Source organism: Pelodiscus sinensis, chromosome 6, assembly GCF_049634645.1.
Source record: "Pelodiscus sinensis isolate JC-2024 chromosome 6, ASM4963464v1, whole genome shotgun sequence".
Lineage (NCBI taxonomy): Eukaryota > Metazoa > Chordata > Testudines > Trionychidae > Pelodiscus > Pelodiscus sinensis.
In genome coordinates, this window is record NC_134716.1 from 30651647 (window position 1) to 30673981 (window position 22335).

Sequence of the window (22335 nt, forward strand, 5' to 3'; positions counted from 1 at the left end):
GCAGAGAACTATGAAGGAAGCGTCCACTGCCCCAGCCCATGCTATATCTGTTCTCCAGAGAAAGGGTGTCATTCCCAAGAGCTGTCAACATACTAGCTTTCAAAAGTAACGTTTAAAAACTGATTGCACTAGACATCTGGGGTCAAGCTTGGGTTATGATTTACACCCTGGGTCAGGAGCCACTGACCCACAGAAAAATCAGTTGCTAGTTCTGCACACAAGTGAGAAACAAAAAAATAAAAAAAATCCTCACTGATATGGCCCCCAACTGCAGAGAAAGACATTCCCCACATCTCCTCACATATACCAGAGCCGATTTTGTGCGCTCCAGCCCCGTGGGAGGATGGGGGGAGGGAGGGGTTGAAGTGCCAGTGCAAGCTCCCTGATGCTTGGGGGGGATGTGTGTGGAGAGAGCCCTAAGACAAGCCCTTGGAGGGGCGGGGGGGGAGACAAGATCCAAGCAAGCCAGGGGCTGCATCCAGCCCTCAGACTTTAGGTTCCCCACCTCGGACTTACAAATATCAGTTTACATGGTTAATGAGATACATAGCATACATAACCTTCATTGTCCCAGATTTGGGTGAGTTTCTGACGCATCAATGAATAAGTGTCCTCGGAGATGCCACCCATAAAGGGGTATAGGGCAAGATAAGAGACGTTTGAAAGTTTAAAAAAAATTCACAAAACACGTAACAAAAAACCCAACCATGCATACAAAGCAAGCGCTATATTAAGCGAACTATAAAGTTGCATGGTTTTACACTCAAAAATCAAAACAGACCAGACAAACCATAATTCTGCTTCCATGTTTCTACGTTACAATAATTTTGAATTCTACAATGACGTATTATTTTTCAAAGTTTTGTTTAATTTTATTGTAGTTCCTCTCTCATCCCCTGTGACCACAGATATACAGAACTATAAGATGCATTGGGTATATTCTGTGTATGACAGAAAGAGAATCCATTAAAGTAATTTACAAAGGAATTATACAGTAAATGGTACTTACATGACATATGCTACATTTGATGGAAGTTTTCCAAAGATAAGATTTTCAATGCTGTTTCTAAGAATTCCCAGACTACATCTTAGCTAGGCCCTAGTCCTGCCAACACTTCGGCACATGTGCAATTTTATGCATGGGAGGAGTGTCACTGAGTTCAATATATTTCAGACTGTGGAAGAAGTTGTATGAATATATGTAGTAAATTTTGAAAAACAGTGTGTGATCATATAATTCAACCCCTGAATTATATGATCACACACTGTTTTTCAAAATTTACTACCTATTGAAATGAATATGCAGAAGTGGCAGAGTTTAAGTATTTCTTGTCTTTGGAGTGTTTAACGATATAACCTTATGTTCATTTGATATATTTTTAAGGTAGCACAATGGGCCTGGGCATGGGCATGGTTAAAATTTGATGAAAACAGTTAAGACCAGAATTTTAAAGGATTATTATACACTGACTGAGAAATGTAGAAAATTTAAATTTAAAGCTTGCTATGATTTATGACAAGGTATTTACTTTGGAAGTCTGAGGTATGTACCCACAGGGAAACATTCAGTACAGTACTAAAAAGAGAAAAGTTAAAGTTGATGTCTAACTCAAATGTTATTTTCTAAATCTGTGGTTTCAATCTGGTTTTTTTTTTCCCATTTGTGGACCTCTAAAGAAATTGAGGAAGTGCAGACGCCTTTGGAAAATCAACCTGTGATCCGCAGATCCATGCCTCAGAGTCTTAGACTGAAAACTGACTCAACGTAATTAAACTATAAATATTGTACATTTGGCATAGCATTTAAGGCAGCGTGAAAAAGGGCACTATGCTATGGTCTTCTATGGTAACACCACCACTTCTAGGTTTTGACCTGTAGGTGGAGGTATTCACATACTTTTGATTGATTTGAATAATTGAACATATTTTCTGGGATCTGAAACTTTATTTTCATAGTCACCTTTGACAGACACTTTAGAGATGGTCCGCAGACCCCCAGGATTTGTTGACTACAGGTTGAAAACCACTTTAAGTACCTATACAACTGCTACTGTTAAGTATTGGACTGTAGTTTGGGTTCTTATTAAAACATCTGTTACCTGTATATTTTCCAGATAATACTGTAACAGTGTGGAAGGACAGCAACCAGAGCATGCCTTTTTGAAGCACAGCATACCAACCTCAGTCCCTTTTGCTTTTCCCAATAACTTGTTTATACCCAAAAGTACTTAAACTAGTATTTCCCTTCCTGGGCTCTCTTTGGCTATGTCTACACTACAGATTTTTTTTTGGAAAAACGGCCATTTTTCAGAAAAATCTTCACTTGCGTCCACACTGCAATCACATTTTTTCAAGAGAAAAAAAATCAAACAGAGGGGTTTTTCTGACATTGGTAAACCTATTTCTATGAGAAAGAAGCCTTTTTCCTAAAGAGCTCTTTCCGAAAAAGGCACATGTGGACGGGGAAGAGGGAGTTCTTTTGAAAGAAGAGGAAAGAGGAAAAAGCACAGGTGTCCTGATGGCCACTCTATTCACAGTAATCACAGCTTAAATGTGAGATAGCGTCCATGCAGTGTGGACGCTATCTTTCGAAAAAGCAGATCACTTTTTCGATATGGCTTCGCTCTCTTTCAGAAGTAATTTTTTTGGAAGATCTCTTTCAGAAAAACTTCTTCTGAAAGAAGCCTGCAATCTAGATGTAGCCTTTCACTGAGGCGTCCCATGTTCTCAGGCATGGGGTGTATCTCCTCCTCCTATTGGGCGGCATACACATTCCAAGTGTCCGGAGGGTTGTGTGCAAAACTTTCATTGAGTGGAGTACTTCATCAGTTTTGGCCACGAAAAGCTAAGCCCTGTCAAGGGCCAAGTCCTCCAACTTTGGTTTGCAGTTCCCTGGGAACACCGGATGACTGCAGTCAAGAAGTTCGGCACATAATGATCACCATTGTGGTTCATAGGGCCACCATATCTGTTATGTTTCTCAAAACTTGGCGTGCCATGCAGGCATTGGACTGGCCCTCTTCCAGGATGGACTGCAGTCATGGCCCCTTTTTGTTCTGGGAGGTCACTGAGCAGCTTCTGAAGCCTGGTGTAATTAGAGTAGTCGTAATTAGCCAGGGGGGCAGTGTAATTAGAGATTCTAAACTGAAGCGTAGCTGATGAATAGACTTTCCTCTTTTCCTTTTGTGTTCCTTGTCCTGAGGTGTTGATTTGAACTGTGGTGATCTATATCGGTGATGGACAGAATCTAGAACCAAAGAATTTGGCTGGAGGTGAGAGAAAAAAAAAATCCACGCCTTTAGCTGGGACAGAGTATTTTCTATCAGCTTTATGGTTGGTGGGTGGAATAGAGGCAGGCATTTGCCATATGGCTTCCGATGGCTCCATAATGTCTTCATTTATGGGTAGTGCAATCTTGGAAGATGTGGTGGGTTGTACAAATTTTAGCAGTTTATGCTGCTTTTCTTGCACCTCTTGTAGGGCTACGTCTTGCAAGTGCGCTACTCTTTTGAATAATTTCTGAAATTGTTTCAGGTCATTGGCGGGAGGAGAAGAAGAGGACGGAAACACTGTTTCACTGGGAGAGGACGAGGATTGCTGTTGTGGAGACAGACGATCTGAATCTGATTGAGGTAGGTCATCGTCCTCCTCTCCAGGATCAGTTTGAATTGTGGCTAATGATCGGGGTGGAGGATGGGTTGGAGAGGACTGAGCAGTCTGTGGAGGAGACTTTGCCACTGTGCATGTCAGAGTAGCCACAGTTGTCTGACAAGCTTGGTGCTGATGAGGTGGTCAAGAATGATTCTGGCTCCATGGTTCCCACGGTGGCCACTGAGGTTGGTGTTGTTGAGGTGGATACAGCCATGGGTAACTGAACCAAAGATACTGAGGATGGTGGCATGGTGGTCTGTGCCTACTTGAGCACCAAGAGCTCCCTAAACCCATTGGTGATGAGTGCAGGGGCAAAAAGTGACTCTTTGATGACAAGGTGGGGGAGAATGAGACATTTTCTGATGCACACCGGTGCGAACTAGGTTTCTCAAACCAAGGAGAGTGCAAAGGCATTCTATCCATCAGCGCCAGGACTCTGGTTCATGCGGTCTGGGCTGTGATGCCGAGGAATGCTTGGGCGCCGAGATTCTGCTGATTGTGGTGCCTTCATGTTCTTTGTCACCAGCGGCGGCAGCATATTTGTGGGTGCTGTCGATGCCAGAGTGTTGCCCTTTCTTTTCAGTTTCAACTCGGCACCTTTCATCGGTGCCATCTTTTGCTTATGGACCATGCTGAATATTGATTGCACCGGAAAGTGCGCGGCACATGACGTCAACGGCACAACTGGCCAGGAGCATGCTGGATGGAACTTACGCAAATCTCACATGGGCGATGAATTAGCCCTTTTTCTTGGTGTTACAGGTTTCAAGGGGGCAGTCGTCTTGGATTCTGGCGGTTTTTTAAGCCTCATCTCCCGGTCTTTCCGAGCCCTGACAGTCATGCTTTGACAATGTGGGCATTTCTGTGACACATGTCTTTTCCATAGACACTTTATACACAAAGTGTGCCTATCGGAGGCAGGCACTGATTCTCTGCAGAAATCACATTTTTTAAAGCCAAGGGAGCCTGGCATAATACTGAACCAGGACAGAGAACGTGGAGTCAGGGAAAAAGAGAGACAAGGAAAAAAACCATGGAGTAACTTAAAAAAACCAACTAACTACTAAACACTAAACAGACTAAACCTAAGAACAGGTGACTAATATTTCCTCTCTTTTCTTAGCAGAGGAAAACACTGCTAGAAACTCCATCTTTTGCCAAGGAAAGTAGAAAAGGAACCTAGGGAGACTCACGCCATGTACGCAGCTAAAGGCTAAAACAGTGCAAGATGGCTGCTGTGCATGCTCAGTGCGAGAAGGCAGCGCTGGGCTAAAAATCTCCGATTACCAATACGAGGATGAACCAAAACCTGGCTCTGAATGCAGCACCACTGACAGCAGCAGAATCATAGAATCATAGAATAATAGGACTGGAAGGGACCTCGAGAGGTCATCGAGTCCAGCCCCCCGCCCTCAAGGCAGGACCAAGCTCTGTCTACACCATCCATGACAGATGTCTATCTAACCTGTTCTTAAATATCTCCAGAGAGGGAGATTCCACCACCTCCCTTGGCAATTTATTCCAATATTTGACCACCCTGACAGTTAGGAATTTTTTCCTAATGTCCAATCTAAACCTCCCCTGCTGCACTTTAAGCCCATTACTCCTTGTCCTGTTCTCAGTAACCAAGAGGAACAAATTTTCTCCTTCCTCCTTGTGACACCCTTTTAGATATTTGAAAACCACTATCATGTCCCCCCTTAATCTTCTTTTTTCCAAACTAAACAAGCCCAGTTCATGAAGCCTGGCTTCATAGGTCATGTTCTCTAAACCTTTAATCATTCTTGTCGCTCTTCTCTGTACCCTTTCCAATTTCTCCACATCTTTCTTGAAATGTGGCGCCCAGAACTGGACACAGTACTCCAGCTGAGGCCTAACTAGTGCAGAGTAGAGCGGCAGAATGACTTCACGAGTTTTGCTTACAACACACCTGTTGATACAACCTAGAATCATATTTGCTTTTTTTGCAACAGCATCACACTGTTGACTCATATTCAACTTGTGGTCCACTATGACCCCTAGATCCCTTTCCGCCATGCTCCTTCCTAGACAGTCGCTTCCCATCTTGTATGTATGGAACTGATTGTTCCTTCCTAAGTGGAGCACTTTGCATTTCTCTTTATTAAACCTCACCCTGTTTACCTCTGACCATTTCTCTAACTTGCTACGGTCATTTTGAATTATGTCCCTATCCTCCAAAGAAGTTGCAACCCCACCCAGTTTGGTATCATCTGCAAACTTAATAAGCGTACTCTCTATCCCAATATCTACGATGGAACGAGGTGTACCGGTAGTTCGGAATAGGAATCCTAGTCCGAACTACCTAGTTCGAGCCCCGTGTAGCCGTGCTACACGGGGTTCGAACCAGTGGGGATTTAAAAATGGCGGCTCCCCGCTTATGCAAATAAAGCCCGGGAAATTCAAATCCCGGGCTTCATTTGCACGTTCGGTATGCATACATTACCCCGCTAGTTCGAACTAGCGGGGTAATGTAGACATACCCAAAAAGAATCAGAAGACAAAATAAAGAGAAGATGCAGAGGTAAACCTGTAAGGGTATGTCTACACTGCCACCCTAGTTCGAACTAGGGTGGCTAATGTAGGCATTCGAAGTTGCAAATGAAGCCCGGGATTTAAATATCCCGGGCTTCATTTGCATCTTGCCGGGCACCGCCATTTTTAAATCCCCCTTAGTGCGGACTCCGTGCCCACGGCTACACGTGGCACGGAGTAGGTAGTTCAAATTAGGTTCTCTAATTCGAACTACCGTTACTCCTCGTGGAATGCACCATAAGCAGACGCACCGTAAGAGCCCAAGAAGTTCTAATCTCCCTGCTATCAGACTTGCTGTTCTGAGTGCTTTACAAATCTCAGTTTTACTATTAAGCTTATCAGCTTTTTGAGAAATATTAAAACAGTTGCATATGATGCATTAATAATTACTATTACATGACATCTGAGAAGTTAACATCATGAGAAAACATATGTATGTATAGTGTGATAGTGAAAAAGCTCTCTCACACACACGCACACGCACAAAACTCTGCTGACTTGTCTCAAATCTCAAAAATAATAAGGCTTTAGAATAAGCCCATTATACATAGGATCCTGAACAGGGGTGGACTGATAATTAAAAGAATAATGTTCTGTTAGTAAAAGAAGGCAAGTGTAGCAAAACTGTTAGTTTTTAAGATGCCACAGCTCCTTGTTGTTTTTGCAATTCATAACTTAATTTTTAAAATTTTATTGTGTGAAGCTATATAGTATCTTCTAGTATTTCCATGCCAATGCACCCGATGAAGAAGGTTTTACTCACAAAAGTTTATGCCTAAATAAATCCGTTAGTCTTTAAGGTGCCACAGGACTCCTAGTTTTTGAAGATACAGACTAACATGGCTACCCCTCTGAGACTTATTAATTGCTGAAAGTCATTTTCTAGTATTAGTTTAAAAAAATAACTGAGAGATACTGCATGTAAATCTAGAACAGAGTTGTGCACAACTGTGCTTGATGATAAATACAGATATTTTTATTTAATTTGTTGTTTCAATGATTTGTTGTCAAAGCAAGCATGTCCAGGGACCCTGAATGCTAGCTGTGCAGCAAAACCCAATCCCCTAATGTAAGATTTCTATTGGTTTCAGTTTTTGCTACTCACATTACTTTTAGCTTCTTTGGTGGATGCTATTGACGGGTGATAACTATATTGTTACTTCACTGTGAGTTAAACCATTTGCATTTTTGCGTTAAAATGGGGGAGAAGGATTATTAATCAAAGCAACATTATTTGTGAGATCCCTTTCATATTTGTTATGTAAAACATTTGTTGACAACCCGCACAAAAAAATGCACTACTGCTTCATGACATACCAGCTTTTTTCTAAATGGAACATAGTCAATGTACCATTGACAAGTTTATTAAACAAAGTCTAATTATTGAAGAAGTAATTTACCTGACCTCTGAGAACTAAGGAGGCCTCATGGAGAACCATATTTGCATGTTAATGAAAGCAGAGGCTATAGGAGATGCTCTTTACTCAAGTACAACCTATACTCAGAAGCTAGTGCAAATATTTAAAGGGACAAACTATGCTTTTAGAGAACTAAAGTTTCTGATTATGTAGGTTGTTTTTGTTTGCTTGTGTGTTTGTGGGCTTTTTTTGGCAGTGAAGAAGTCACTTCAGAATGGAATGATCCGAAAAAGTGCCTTATATCCAGTGGAATGGAGGAAAAAGCTTATCTCTATTCTGTTGCCACAACTCCAAAAGGGGATGAAGGCAGTGGCAACTTTCTTCTAATTTACTATTATATTTCTGTCAATTAAAGGTAAAGTGTTGGAAACTTTTTGCAGCAATCCATTGACAAGGACTTTTACAAAATGTCCTGGAATACTGAAGATTCAATGAGACATGGTATCACACTTCAGTGGCCTGCAGAAAGAAGAGCTATTCTGCTGGCTCACCCTGGAAACACAAGAAGGTAGGGTTTGTTAATTCCATTCAGGAGCATAAAAGACAGAAACAACTGTATTCAGAAACCTGCAAAGTTGCTGGGCGCTCAGCACTTCTGAAAATCAGATTATTTAGGCAAATAAGTATGGATTTAGACACCTATATTTGAAAGGCTTAGCCTGAAGTTATGGGGCGTCCATTTCCCAGAATTCGTGAAGGAGGGGAATGAGTACAAGTTACAATCTAATTCTGAACTGAGGTGCCCTGATTAGTATTAAGAGTGCCACAAGATCATTTGACCACCTAATTGCAGTATCAGGAAGCCACACTTGCAAACTGGGCCTGGTTTTTTTGAATTTTTTGAATCTTCTTATATTCTAGTCAATTTACTTTGAAAACAGTCTTTCCTCTTTTTTTGAGTTCTTAAACAATATCCAACTATAGTACCTCATTTTCTTCCTCGTGTTCCAATATAGCTTGTAGGAAAGCCCTCCGTTCATGGCTTGAAGATTTCTGATCGAACATGCCAGCCTGAATAACTTTCTGATCCACGTTCAGTTTATATTTGGCAGCAGCAAGTATCTTCTCCTCCACACTATTTACAGTGCACAGCCTCAGGACTCGAACCTCATTCTGCTGACCAATTCGGTGAGCTCTGTCTTGTGCCTGCAAATCCTGTTTGAGAAAAAAACATTGTACATAAGGCAATGTATCTGTTTGCTGTGCAAACCAGCTTTCTGGTCAAAGAAAACTATTATCTTTTAAAATGTCTATGAGAATAAAATACACATGTAGAAATGGGTCTGAATCAAAACCCTGAACAAAACAATGCTCTACCTGCCCCACATTTTGGGTGCAAAAATAAAGGCTGAAAGATGAGAGGGTGAAATACAGGCATGAATTTTGTATCTCAAATAGAATATTATGAATGTTAGTAAGCAAACAGTGATGACTAAAGTGATGCATTGACTTAAATCAGTGTTTCTCAACCAGTGGTACGAGTACCCTTAGGGGTACTTGAGAGAAGTCTGGGGGGAGGGAGGGGGGTACGTCAACACAACTGAAATTTGGAGAAAACTGAATTTTTGTTTTAAGTTTTACAGTGCTTTATTATTTTTGTACTTTTTACACCCAAAATTTTCATTGCCTACCCGGCTACGATTAAGTTGTTTAAACAAATGTGTTGCGATGGTAGAAAAAAAAAATGTGTGTGTATGAAAACTGTAGATACTTGGGGTACTTATAATTTTTTGTTTGATAAATGGGTTCTTTATAAAAAAAAAAAGGTTGAGAAACACTGACTTAGAACACAAACCTTTTGCCTTCATAAACCTAGGTTCAAGTTATTTAAATTTGAATTCAAATGATATGAATTTCGTGGTCTAATATTAGTTTTTATTTTTAGCAGCTATTTGTCAGCATCTCTAAAGTAGCCTTTTGACTGGCAATCTTTACTCACAAGTCACAGTCAAGGAAGAACACAGAAGGTCAAAAGTTGAGGATAATTATTTACTTAGGATTCTATAAAGATGCACACTGCAATCCTAATAGCTTTTCAGAATGCAAAATCTTACTTCAGCAGAGTCAGATACAAACAATGCTAAAGCAGGACAGTTAATCATAAAGAGCAGCCATTGTACTATCACAATATCATGTTATTTTACATGAATTAGGCCTCTTAAAATAAAGATTATAAGCATTTTTAAAATCAGCCTTTTTCAGTAAAGCTCTTCAAGACTGCAATCACAAAGCCCTACCTGGATAGTTTTGCTGTATATACTTTAAATCAAAACAGTCTATTAATGTTAAAGATGTATTTGCAGCCAATAGTGGAAAAAAGTGAACATAAGGTCACAGTATGAACACATTCATACAATTCATTTATAGACTGGGAATGTCAAGACAGGAAAGTGGAAGCTTCCATTCCTACAAGTGCTCTGCCTGGCTCTAATGAATATTATTAGTATCTTCTTTTTAGAACATGCCTCATTAAAGCTAACAAATTGCTCCCATTCTCAGGAGAAAAGCAAAAAATCGAATGTACTTCACAATTTAGCAGTTTGTTCACTTGGCACTCCAGCAAAATAATATTTGCTGTTTGCTACCTGGCTACTGCACATACAATAAACGGTACTATATCACACAACTAACTCAATGGAAGTGTGAAACACTATACAGTATATATTGCATTGTTTTCACAGTCCTTAAACCGAGACTCACAAGCTGTGAACTGTTTCACGTTCCCATTCAGGATCTAGATGTGTCTGATAATCCTGACCATTGTACATTTGTGATAGTGCTCTTTTAAAGTTTTAAACAAACAAAATCTTGTCAGCCTTTCTCAAGGAACCTCATCACTTTGTTCTGCATGGGCACTTCGAGTAGTTAATTGTACATTGTACATGCCAGTCCCATTGCTCTAGCCCAGGGGTGGGCAATAGTTTTTTAAAGGAGGGCCACTTAAAAAATGTTTCAAGTGGTTGAGGGTCATCCAGGAAGGGGCAGGGCCTCAGGTGGAAGGGGCAGGGCATTTAAATAGCAGGAGTTGAAAAGGCTCAGACCTCCCCTGTGCTCCCAGGCGTCACATGAGCGGGGGGCTGGAGCTGCAAGCCCTTTCAACTCCTGCTATTAAAAGGGTTCGCGGCTCCTGGCCTCGCTGCTACTGTATTGCCTGGGAGCCAGAACACAAGAGACCTTTCAACTAAGGATGTTAAATTTAGATTAATCAACTAATCAAATAATTGATGTAATATGCATGGACTATTTGATTAGTCGATAAGGGCACCTCAACCTTTGAAATATAGCAAGAGTCTCTTGCTGCATTTCAAAGGCAGAAGTGCCGCAAGAAGCACAGGGCTTGTACATTTCAAAAGCAGGGAGTGCAGGGCCAGCCGGGCACTGTTTGAGTCTCCAGCTGCCCCAGGCTCCTGGCACTTTGCTTTTGAAATGTAGCAAGTTACAATTGTAACTTCTCTTGCTACATTTCAAAGGCAGAGCGCTGCCAGTTCCCTGCTGTTCCCCTGCCCCTTCTCCCTACAGAGATGGTGCTGGGGGAACAGGCTTTAAATCTGGCTCCCTCCAGTACTGGATCCTGATCCACACCCTTGCTACCTCTAACAGAGGAAGCCGGGGAAAAGAGGGGAGGAGGAGAAGCAACTAGTTGAGTCACTAGTCGCTTACATTCCCACTTTCAACTGATTCTATTTAAAGGGCTCGCGCCTTCCCTGCCTAGGAGCCAAGGTCGCACGAGCCCTTTCAATGGCTTCTATTAAAAGGGTTCGCATCTTCCCCATGGCTGCCATTGCCTGACAGCTGTGGGGATGGCACAAGACCTTTAAATAGAAGGACTCGCACGTCCCTGGCTCCCAAGCTATGCACTAGCAGTGGGGCTGGGAGCTGCAAGCCCTTTCAACTACTTCTATTTGAAGGGCTCACACGAGTCGCTGGTGCCGCTAGCACGTTGCCTACGAGCCAGGGCACGCAAGCCCTTTCAACTGCTTCTATTTAAAGGGCTCGTGCTTTCCCCATGGCTGTGGTTGCAGTTGAAAGGGCTCGCCGAGTCCCCGGCTCCAGAGCAACACATTAGGGGGAGGGGCCTAGAACTGCTGCATGGGCCAGATCAAAGAGCAGGGTGGGCTGGATCTGGCTTGCTGACAGGCTTTTGCCCACCCCTGCTCTAGCCTCAATTAATCACATCTGGTAGGGAGGGGGACTTTAAAACTTTAAAAACGAGGAAACTGCAGTCAGCTGTGGTGAGAGATCACCCTGAAGAGAAGACTGCTGGAATGAAGCCTTAGGGTAACTCCCATCCAGGAGGAGACTTCCACTCTGACCCTACAGGGAATGCTGTGAACTTCTAGGGTAAGCCTGATAGAGTGAGCCTGATTCTGAAACCCAGCCAGAATGACTCCTAAAAAGCCACTATGCAGGTGGCCTTGGAAGTAAGGTTACTGCTGGCCTTTTCCCCCCTTAGACGGATTCTGGGAAGAAGCTATTATCAGATGTGCTAAACATATAACTTTCCTTTTGATCCCCTATGAGAAGGGATTTAAGAAGGTCTGCAAAGGGCAGGATCTACCTTGCAAGAAATAAGGAACTGGGCCTGTGTATAAGCTACTGGAGTAAATAACTGGGTATGATCGGGGTCTCTTGCCATGTCAGAGAAAAACATAAGAGGACTCTTTTATGCCACCCTTATTATGAAATTACAACATTGCTGTGAACATATAGCACTTTGCCTCTTGGGAAACGCTTTGCACTACTCTACTGCCACATTTCTATTGTTTAAAAGACTGACATTCATATGCTCCAAAGGGAGCACTTTATTAGCTCTGACTGAAAGGATGAGGAAAGCTACACTAGGGTAGTAGACAACAGAATCCACAGAGCTCTGAAATGGGGCTCCCTGGCAGACAGAGATACCAGACCACTTTACTGCTTTAAAACAAGTAATTATTTACAAGTAGTAGTCTGGTGCCTGATTCTTTACCAAAGTGGCACTTGGAAGTACAGTCTATTTGTTTCACTATTAAATTTCTCAAATTAAAACAGGAGGCCCCCAACGCATATCCAATTCTTTGTACACTGCAGCATTAATAAGGAAATAAAAATAACCTGGTGAGGATTCCAGTCACTGTCAAAGATAATGACAGTATCAGCAGCCTGAAGATTCAGGCCCAGGCCTCCTGCCCTTGTGCTCAACAAGAAGATAAAGAACTGTGATGCAGGTTCATTGAACTTCTTCAGCAAAGCAGCACGATCTTCTGATTTTGTTGTACCTGAAAAAACAGGCAAAGAAAGAGCATGCAAAGCACTTGTACAGAAGGAATCTGGAAAAAACACAAGGGCTACGTCTAAACTGGCCCCTTTTCCGGAAGGGGCATGTAAATTTCACCAGTCGTCGTAGGGAAATCCGCGGGGGATTTAAATATCCCCCGCGGCATTTAAATAAAAATGTCCGCCGCTTTTTTCCGGCTTTTAAAAAAGCCGGAAAAGAGCGTCTACACTGGCCCCGATCCTCCGGAAAAAGCGCCCTTTTCCGGAGGCTCTTATTCCTACTTTGAAGTTTACTGCTGAAATTTACATGCCCCTTCCGGAAAAGGGGCCAGTGTAGACGAGCCCAAGCTGATAAGGAAGCATCTGGGATGCAAACCTCAGTTCAACTTGTCCTCAGCCATCCCATCAGTAACTTAAGCACAGTTTGCATTTTTCATTATATTTTCCTACAATTACTATATTTTTCTGGATATTTTATTTAACTGAACACTGTCCCACTAAATATTAGGGAGACAAGATGGGTTAAGTAACCATTTATTGGAATAGTGAGAAGAACAAAAGATACTACATCCTACCCACTCACTCTAAATCCTGAGCCCAACATAGCTACAACAACACTGCATTAAATACTATCACATTTGACACTGGAAATAAAGAAAAGCTAACACTCAACTTGTTAGTAAGAGACAGAGTTTGTTACTACTGCAGAAGGCTGAAGGTCACTCTAAAGATCCTGAATAGTGTCATATGCTGTCGACAAAGAAAGCATCTTTCAAATTCTAAGGGTATTATGCATTTCATCCCCTGAGTGGGATAAGAGAGGCAATTTTTAGTTTTATATCCTTTTAATACTACTACATTACATTACTGTAACAGCCTTCATTCAAGGATCATAAAACGCTCACAGACATTAACAAATTAACTTTCCCAACTAGCCTATAAGTTAAAGTTATCCAGGTATCATTTTACCTGTCACAAAAATACAGCAATCCCTGTGGGAAAACAGGAATGGAATTTAAGGAAGTAGAAAGTGATTACTTCAATTGGAATTTGGGCAAAACAGTGGAGTCAACACAAGTGTTCCTTGTAAGCTGAGTGCTTGGGAGGCTACCCAGGAGAGATTCAGGTACCATTCAGCTGAGTGCCCACAGCCAGCAGCATGTGTTTTTACTGGTGGTACACATCTATTATTGGAGATTGCCTATCTCCTAGAACTGCAAGGGACCTTGAAAGATCATCAAGTCCAGTCCCCTGCCTTCACAGCAGGACTAAGTACCATCCCTGACAAATTTTTGTCCCAAATCCCTAAATGGCCTCTGCAAGGATTGAACTTACAACCATGGGTTTAGCAGGCCAATGCTCAAACCACTGAGCTATCCCTCCCCCCTATGCCTTGGTGTATGTAACAATTTATTTCTCACAGGATTAGAAAAAAAATAGAGGGAACATTGGAAATTGCTATAGGGATTTCATTTTTGACAAGGGGTGAAGAAGATTTTCATTTTACATCTTATCTGAAAAATAGTGAATGGGACAAGACCTAGATCCCTGGATTAACTGCATTGTGGTACTGGCCTCAAATATGTTCAAAGTGTAGTATTTTGAGTGCATACATACTAAATATTTTAATATTTTATTATTAGGCTTGCGCATAAAGGCCCTGGGAAAGACTAATACCCTTTTGTGTTGTGAACTATAAAAACAGTATCTAACAATCCAAACAGATAAAACAAAGGGTAGGAAGAGAAAAAGATGCAAAAAGTGGTGAAATGATGTGTCCAAATGAACACGGTAAGGTGTGAAGCAGAACCAGGTAGAGAACGCAAGTCTCCTCAATGGCAGTGCCCTATCCACTGAATCACACTACCTCCCACTTTAGCATTTGTGCTTTGTTTCCTCTCTCAACTTACCATCAAGGCGAAGATAAAGGAAATTTCGAAAAGCAAAATAGTCTTCCATAATGGTCATGAGGGATGTCATTTGACAGAAGAGAAGCACACGGTGATTAGTGGCTCGCAACTTTGGTAGAATACGATCAAGTAATTCAAACTTCCCTGAGGCCCGATAAAGCTCGGCTCTGTTGGAGAGAAAAATAAATCAACACAATAAAAAACATTAACAAGTCTACTTTTAAAACCATATTTCTAATAATGCTGGCAGATGTTGAGTTGGAAACATTCCTTAACTCTGGCAAAGCAGAACTAACAGTACTCTACTCTCTCTAAAATTGTTACTGAATTAATGCAAATATCCTAATATATTTCTTCTAGAATTGGTTTTATTAAAAAATAAAGGTGTGGGAAGAATTACATGAATTTTTGGAAAAAAGTTTCCCTTTTTTAAAAATTCAAAACGCATTAAAATGTCAGCCATGTCTAGTAACTTCCTTTATATAAATACAGTACTCTACAAGCAACAGTTAATTCTATATTAGATAAAACAGTTTCATAGGAAAATAAGTGTGTGTCTACACAGCAGCGTTACTTTGGAATAACTGACCTTATTTTGAAAAAACAAAGTGCGTGTCTACACAGCAGCCATTACTTGGAAATAATGTCGAGCTGGAGGACTTCTTGCTCCAGCTCCTGCAACCCTCATTTCACATGGGGTAAGGGAAGTCAGAGGAAGCGTGTTCTTCCTTCGACTTCCTGCTGTATAGACAGCGCCAAAAGTCAAATTAATCTATTTCCACAAAAGTCAAATTAAGCTATGCAATTGATGTAGCTCAATTTGTGTAGTTTAATTCATCTTCTGCCCTGCTGTGTAGACATGCCCTAAATGTTTGATGCATCTGCTTTCAGTCACTGACAAGTCTGCAGTCATAAGTCAAATTCACCAGCAATGTGTAAGATGCTACAGTTTGAACCTCCCTAAACTGGGTCTCTTTGGTCTGGCAACATTCCTGAATCAGAGAATGCAGGAGTCTGGTGGTGTGACTGAGAGCTGATCAAGGGGTCTGGCAGCACAGCTGGGAACTCCATGGCAAGGGGAGCCAATAACATAGCCGGAGCACTTCAGTGCAGCCAATCACCCCCTGGGGATGGGAGGCTGGCAGTATGGCATGTAGCCCCACAGCTGGGAAGGAGCCAGCTGGCAACACAGCTGGGAGAGATAGGGGGCCAGTGACTAGAAGCAGAGCTGGCAGCAGGGAGATGCAGCAGGCTGGTGGGCCAGTGGCAGGGAACCTTCCTTGGCCCAGCAAATTCCTTGTTCAGGACTGGTTGACACGATGTCTAACAGATTATGGAATTCCTCCAGGATGATTCATGCCTAAATCTCCAGAGTTTCAGTAATCAGCACAAGGAACTACAGGAATGCTTTAAAGTTTTCTTGCACCAGTACCACAGATACCTCCTCATCTGTCGATGAAGAGCAGATACTCTTCAGTGTGAGACAGCACTGATGTTGCTCTGCTCCTGAATCTGGCTCTTCCTGGTAGCGAGAAGTTGGTAGCAGCAATGCCACTTAGGGAGAGAGATCTTCCTTTGCTTCCTTGCCTACACAGGCAGGTTCCACCTTTCCTCTGCTACAAAAGCAGGGCCATGCTGACATACCAAAGGAGTATGGCTGTTTTATTGGGTGTCAGCCAGCCTAGATGACTGATCAAGGTAGAGATTTGCAGGAGAAGCCTGTAAGTTTGTGGACTTCAAGGGAGAGGGCTCTCTATCTGATGATGGGAAGGATGTGTCCTGAATTGTGGACGAACAGACCTCTTCTTGGGATAGTGCCAACATGTAAGGTGCTGTCAGTGGAAGGATGTTGATGACTCAGTAGCACTAGTGGCCCAGGGTCTGTTGCAGTCCTATCCTCTCCACTGAGGTTGGGTTCAAGGGGGGGGAGGGGGGGGGGCTGCATCACTGGGGCCAGTGGAGTTTGTTGCATCATGAGCAGCTCCTTCCCCATAGCCTTCAACACAGGGCAAGGATTGGTGGACTCCTCTCCAGAGGCTTAGACATTTGCTCTTATGAGAGGATACTGAGCTCCTTTCAAGCTTCTACCATAATGCAGCCCTCTCTCTGTGACTGATAACAACAGAGGTGTTAGTTCTGGCTTCAATGTTAATGCTGTGATCAACTCTGATGTTGGAATATTCCTCAGTGCGGTCTTCTCTGTGCTAGTCTGCAAACTCTACTATGTCCATTCATCATGGTATTAGGCCATTGCAGCATGGATAGGTTTTGAAGCGTGCATGTTTTAAATCTGTCATAATATGGAGCCTGGTACAAGATGGTATGACCAGTAGGAGTTTGGTCCCAATAGGTTGGATTAGTTCATGGGAGTTAAATACAGTAGATTAGAAGCAGTTCTGAAGTCTATGGAAAACACTGAAGTTTAACCTGAGCTAAGAACTAGTGGGTTGGACATTTGAAGGTCCTGTCTTGCTGCCATGGATGGTAAGAAAACTAATGGAGGGTCATGGCAGCCCCACTGCTCATGCCTTCATACAGGGAAGCACATGGACACAGCTATTCAACAAAACTCCAATTTTACATTCCTCGGGCATACTACAACTTTAGAAGATCCACAGTGACACATACTCAAAAAAGAACCTTTGGATGCATACACAGCAAGGAGAAGAAATGCTTTCCACCCTACTCAATCTTAGAGATTTCTGTGGAGGAAGAGATCCTACTCCCAATCACTTGTCTGACCTCAATAGAAATTACACACACTCCTTGCCATGAGGAGTGCCTCTTCATCTTTTGCCAGGCTAAATTCCATCAAAACTTGAAGCTTCTTTAAAATCAGCAAAAGAAAAACACTGCTTCTTACCTAAATGTTGGTGTAGACTTTGAGCCTGCCCTGACAGTCATAAAAGCCTAGGATTGGAGCCTAGGAAATCTCGAATTACTACACTAGTACAAACGCCACTTTAAATTGCTGCTACCAAGAAGGAAAGACTTCTTTGGAATAAGCAGAAACCTTTGGGACTGCATAACTCCAGATGACATGAAGAACCATTACAGTACAAAGCTTTTCATTGCTTAGGGAACTAAAGTACATTATTTCTAAGACTGAATTTGTTTTGCAAACTGCTTAATTTTTATAATATGACTCTTGAAACGAATGTAAAGCACCCTACCTGGTAGTTTCATTATAAATATACAATGAAGAAAAAAAAGATTTACCCATTGATAACACCACTTGAATAGCCCAAGTGTTCAGCAAAGGACTCCTACAAATAATATAAATGGATTATTAGACACTGAGATTATACAATAATCCAAGACCAATTATGTTTGTAATGAGAAATTATCTGTTGAACGCTGAGGTTCAAGTCTCATTGCCACCCACACACCGTGGAGTCTGCCTTACGGTGCAAATATACTATAATTTCCCACTGTTGCTTAAAATGCATCACTGGTAGGCATGATTTCCCTCAGTGTGCACTTTACCAGATTACAGCTACAGTAGAACTTAATTTGCACTAATTACTTGGAGACCCATTTGCAAATTATTGAATTTTGTGAATTAGCAAGTGAGCAAAAAAAAATAAAAAAAATCACACTGATAATTTATCACAAGATGTACTTTGTTCATTTACTTTGTGAACTACAGCTTCATTTTAATTATTCATAATACTAGTCTTCATAACAGACTAGTCCATTTATGTTTTGTAAAAACAACAAAGGCTCGGTAATGAGACACCTTACTGCTGCATGACTATTACATTTTTCAACAAATGGTCTGGTAGCATTTTTTGTTAAATTTTTGTTAAACAATGGGGAAAGACTACCTCTTGTGATGCACCTTAGGACAAATTAACAGAAATAGTGAGATTCCAATGTGAGAGCATTTAAAACCAAAACTTATATTTCACCTTTTTGGCAAGTTCACATATACACTACATATAACTAATGGAATGCAGTCTTGGAGTGATGCTGAACACAGAAATCCCTTTTAGAAGATGATGGTTCCCAAAAGAACAAGACCCTCATAAGTCATGTGAAGATTAAGGATGTTAAATGTCGGTTAATTTACTAGTCGACTAGTCGATAAGCACATCCACAGCTTGAGCTCTTGTACATTTCAAAGAAGGAATGCAGAACTCCGTGTGCAGCCCAGGGCCAGCAGGAAGTCCTGCTGACTCCAGGCTGCACATGGCGTGCCAGCTTTGAAATGTACAGAAGTCCCCAGCAGGAGCTCTTGCATTTTAAAGTAAAAGCACCCTCATGGAGCCCAGGGTCAGCGAGGGAGTCCCCTGCTGACCCTTGGCTCCATATTGTACTGCTGCTTTGAAATGCCACACAGAGGCCAGGGTCCACTGGGGACTCTGCAGCGGAGCCTGGGATAAGCTAGGGACTCCCCAGCTGACTGTGGGTTCCGCGCAGCATTTCCCCAGAACCCAGGATCAGCTGGGACCAGGCTAGAAAAGACCAAGCAAACTGAACATGATAGCCTTACCTCAATATGCTGAAACATATATGGGTGATTGCATATCTTTCTCAATTGCATGATAGTGTTCATAAGAGTTTTTGCTCCACCTTTTCCCTAAGTGAGGAAAAAATACAAGTCAAATGGGAAAACTAAATCACTATTTTATTGAAGATTTTTAAAAAATATTTTTAGGGAGACATTCTATACCAAATCAAAGTCCATCTCATGTAAGGATGTGTCAGAATTGCACAGGAAATGCTGAGCAGAAGCACTGTAGTAAAATGAAGTTGGTTGTCCACTGTGAGTGTGTGTGGGGAAGAGAGGGAAGGGGAGGGGCGGAGAATAGAAAAATATGTGGAAGCAAGCCATGGAAGTGTACTGGAGCCTGGGGTTTGTATCTAATTAGAGTGGTTAAATTGGGAGGCAATGCTTGTCTGTCATCTAGGCCACATAGACTGTGTGATGTCTAAACCCTATTACAGTAAACTTCCGATAATCCGGCACCTTTAGGACCCAGGGGGTGCCGGATTATCAGATATGCCGGACTATCAGAAGTGGGGGACTATGAAGGGTCTGGAGTGGGATGGGAGGGGATGCAGGCTGAATCCGGATGCCTGGGGCAGAGCAGCTGAGGTGCTGCCGGGTTGGTCTTGTAGCGCTGCTCCTTGGCGCTGCGGGACCAACCCGGCAAGACCCCAGCTGCTCTTGGGAACGCCTGGGACAGAGCAGCTGGGGTACTGCCCAGTTGGTCCCCTAGCGCTGCCCCTCGGGGCTGCGGGACCAACCCGGCAGCACCCCAGCTCCTCTTGGGGATGCCTGGGGCAGAGCAGCTGGAGTGCTGCTGGATTGGTCCCGCAGCGCCAAAGGACGGCGCTGCGGGACCAACCCGGCAGGACCCCAGCTGCTCTGCCCCAGGGGTCCCTGATTCAGCCGCTGCTGAAACAGATCAGCGGCTAATTTCAGGAAGCCCGGGGCAGAGCTGCTCTGCCCCGGGCTTCCTGGAATCAGCCTCTGATCTGTTTCAGCAGCGGCTGAATCGGGGACCCCTGGGGCAGAGCAGCTGGTGTCTTGCTGGGTTGGTCCCGCAGCCCCGAGGGGCGGCGCTACAGGACCAACCCGGCAGCACCCCAGCTGCTCTGCCCCAGGCATCCGGATTCAGCCTGCTGGTGAAACTGACGCTGCTGGTCAGTTTCAGCAGCGTCTGAATCCCGAAGCCTGGGACAAAGCAGCTGGGGTGCTGTCGGGTTGGTCCTGTAGCACCGCACCTCAGCGCTGCGGGACCAACCCGGCACACCCCAGCTGCTCTGCTCCCGGCTTCCCCGATTCAGCTGCTGGTCAGTTTCAGCAGCAGCTGAATGGGGGAAGCCTGTCCGGCTGCCCCAGCACTTCCAGGTTCCTGATGGTGCCGGACCATCAGGAGTCCCGGAGCATTGGATGCCGGACTAATGGAGTTTTACTGTAGTAGGGCACAATTCTGTTCAGCTGCTTTTCAGTCCTACAAGGCATTCCTTTGGCAGTTACCTGAATCTATCTGCTTCTCTGTCAACCACAAGAACAATACATGGTTCTAAGAAAAAAAAATGCTCTACAGATAGCAAACAAAGGCTGGTGATTCTTGGATGGGGAAGGGAAACTACTACCGGAAAATGGATGGGGAGGAAAACACTGACTGGACAAAGCCTGAGAATCAGGAGGAGTGCTTTTCAGCATTTCTGAGAAATAATCTGATGCAGTCAATGGTGCCACAAACCCAGTTATTTTAGTTAGGATACCCTATTAGGTTGCAGCCTTTTCGGGAGGTTTTGGTAACAGTGTACCCAGAAGTGCATCTTTAAAACTATATAGTCAAAAACAAGATCAGATTTTGCATTGTAAATGGAAAATGAAGGCTTTTTTTGTTTGCACAAACATTTCAGTTGTAGGAAAACAATTTTCCCAACTGACCCATCTGCAGTAGGATAGTCCCTAAAAATTCCTTTTTTTCTTTAATGAGCAGGCTGGTGTGAGCAGCCAAGAATTTACTAAAAACACCACCATAATGAGTTGGTAAGTATTATAGTTCCCTTTGTACCTTCTTGTCTTTCTCAGAGCCATCTGTGAGGAGGATTCCTTTTGCTTGCATATGGCGGTAGAGAATCTTCTGAAGAGCAGACATATCACATTTGATCACATATTCAACCTAGCCAAAAGAAAAAAAAATTAGCAAGAGGTAAATGGAGCACGGAGTTTTGCCAAGCTATAATGATGTTAGAATGATTTAACTGCAGGACTTTCCCCTCTTAAGAACACTGGTAACCCAGCAGCATCTTTTATCTCCAAAGGAGACAAAATGAATTGTAAAGTGGACACCCACACTTTTGGAATCCAGATTCATTCAATGCAATGGTTATCTCCAAGGTTTGTCTTTGGGTTCCATATCGACTGTAAATTGTTTCGTTTCTCTCAGCATGTTGAGCAAAACAACCAAAGAGAGAGATTTTTGTACTTTCTCTTTCTATAATTATAAAAGAGTTGTCAAATGGAATGGCCAATAACTTCTGAATTTCCTCTATTACACTTGCAAAACATTTTTTAAAGATCAGTTGTGGCTGTATACCTGTAAAAAACCAATGAGAGTCACATTCATCCTTAATTATCATGCCATTTACTAACATATGCATTTTCTTTTCTAAACATTCATATGAGAACAAGTGAACTATTTACAATTCTAGGAAAGTATGGAGTTATCCCAAAAATTCAACTCATCTACCATCTGGGATGAATTAACTTGTCTTTAGTTTGCTCTGATCAAGTATCAGCCTCAAAGTAGGGATGCGAATGACTAGTCAACAAGTCACTTCCTCCACCCTTGTTGCCTCTATCAGAAAGAGGCAGCAAGGGGGGGATGGAGAAGAGGAGGGGTGCTTCAAAGCGACAGCGGTGTGTGGAGCCTGGGGCCAGACCCCAGTGTCCATGCGGCGCTGCCGCTTTGAAATGCTACATTCCAGGGCCAGCTGGGAGCCTGGTCTGCACACGGTGTTGTCAAAATGGCAACACCTTGTGGAGCCTAGGGTCCCCAGCTGACCCCAGGCTCCATGCA

At 42.8% G+C, this 22335-nt stretch overlaps 1 protein-coding gene across 5 annotated transcripts in view; it reads right to left on the reverse strand.

Annotated features, from left to right (window-relative positions):
- The window catches only part of SMARCA2 (SWI/SNF related BAF chromatin remodeling complex subunit ATPase 2), a 187991-nt gene that overhangs the window by 73068 nt on the left and 92588 nt on the right, over window positions 1-22335 (reverse strand). For all 5 annotated transcript variants that reach the window (XM_025188130.2, XM_075931662.1, XM_075931661.1 and 2 more), the window contains 6 exons: window positions 21328-21435; window positions 19284-19370; window positions 18008-18054; window positions 14789-14955; window positions 12717-12880; window positions 8550-8777 (listed from right to left, as the gene is read on the reverse strand). In XM_025188130.2, the coding sequence (XP_025043915.2) occupies window positions 8550-8777; window positions 12717-12880; window positions 14789-14955; window positions 18008-18054; window positions 19284-19370; window positions 21328-21435 (801 nt within the window). The remainder of the gene's footprint in view (window positions 1-8549; window positions 8778-12716; window positions 12881-14788; window positions 14956-18007; window positions 18055-19283; window positions 19371-21327; window positions 21436-22335) is intronic.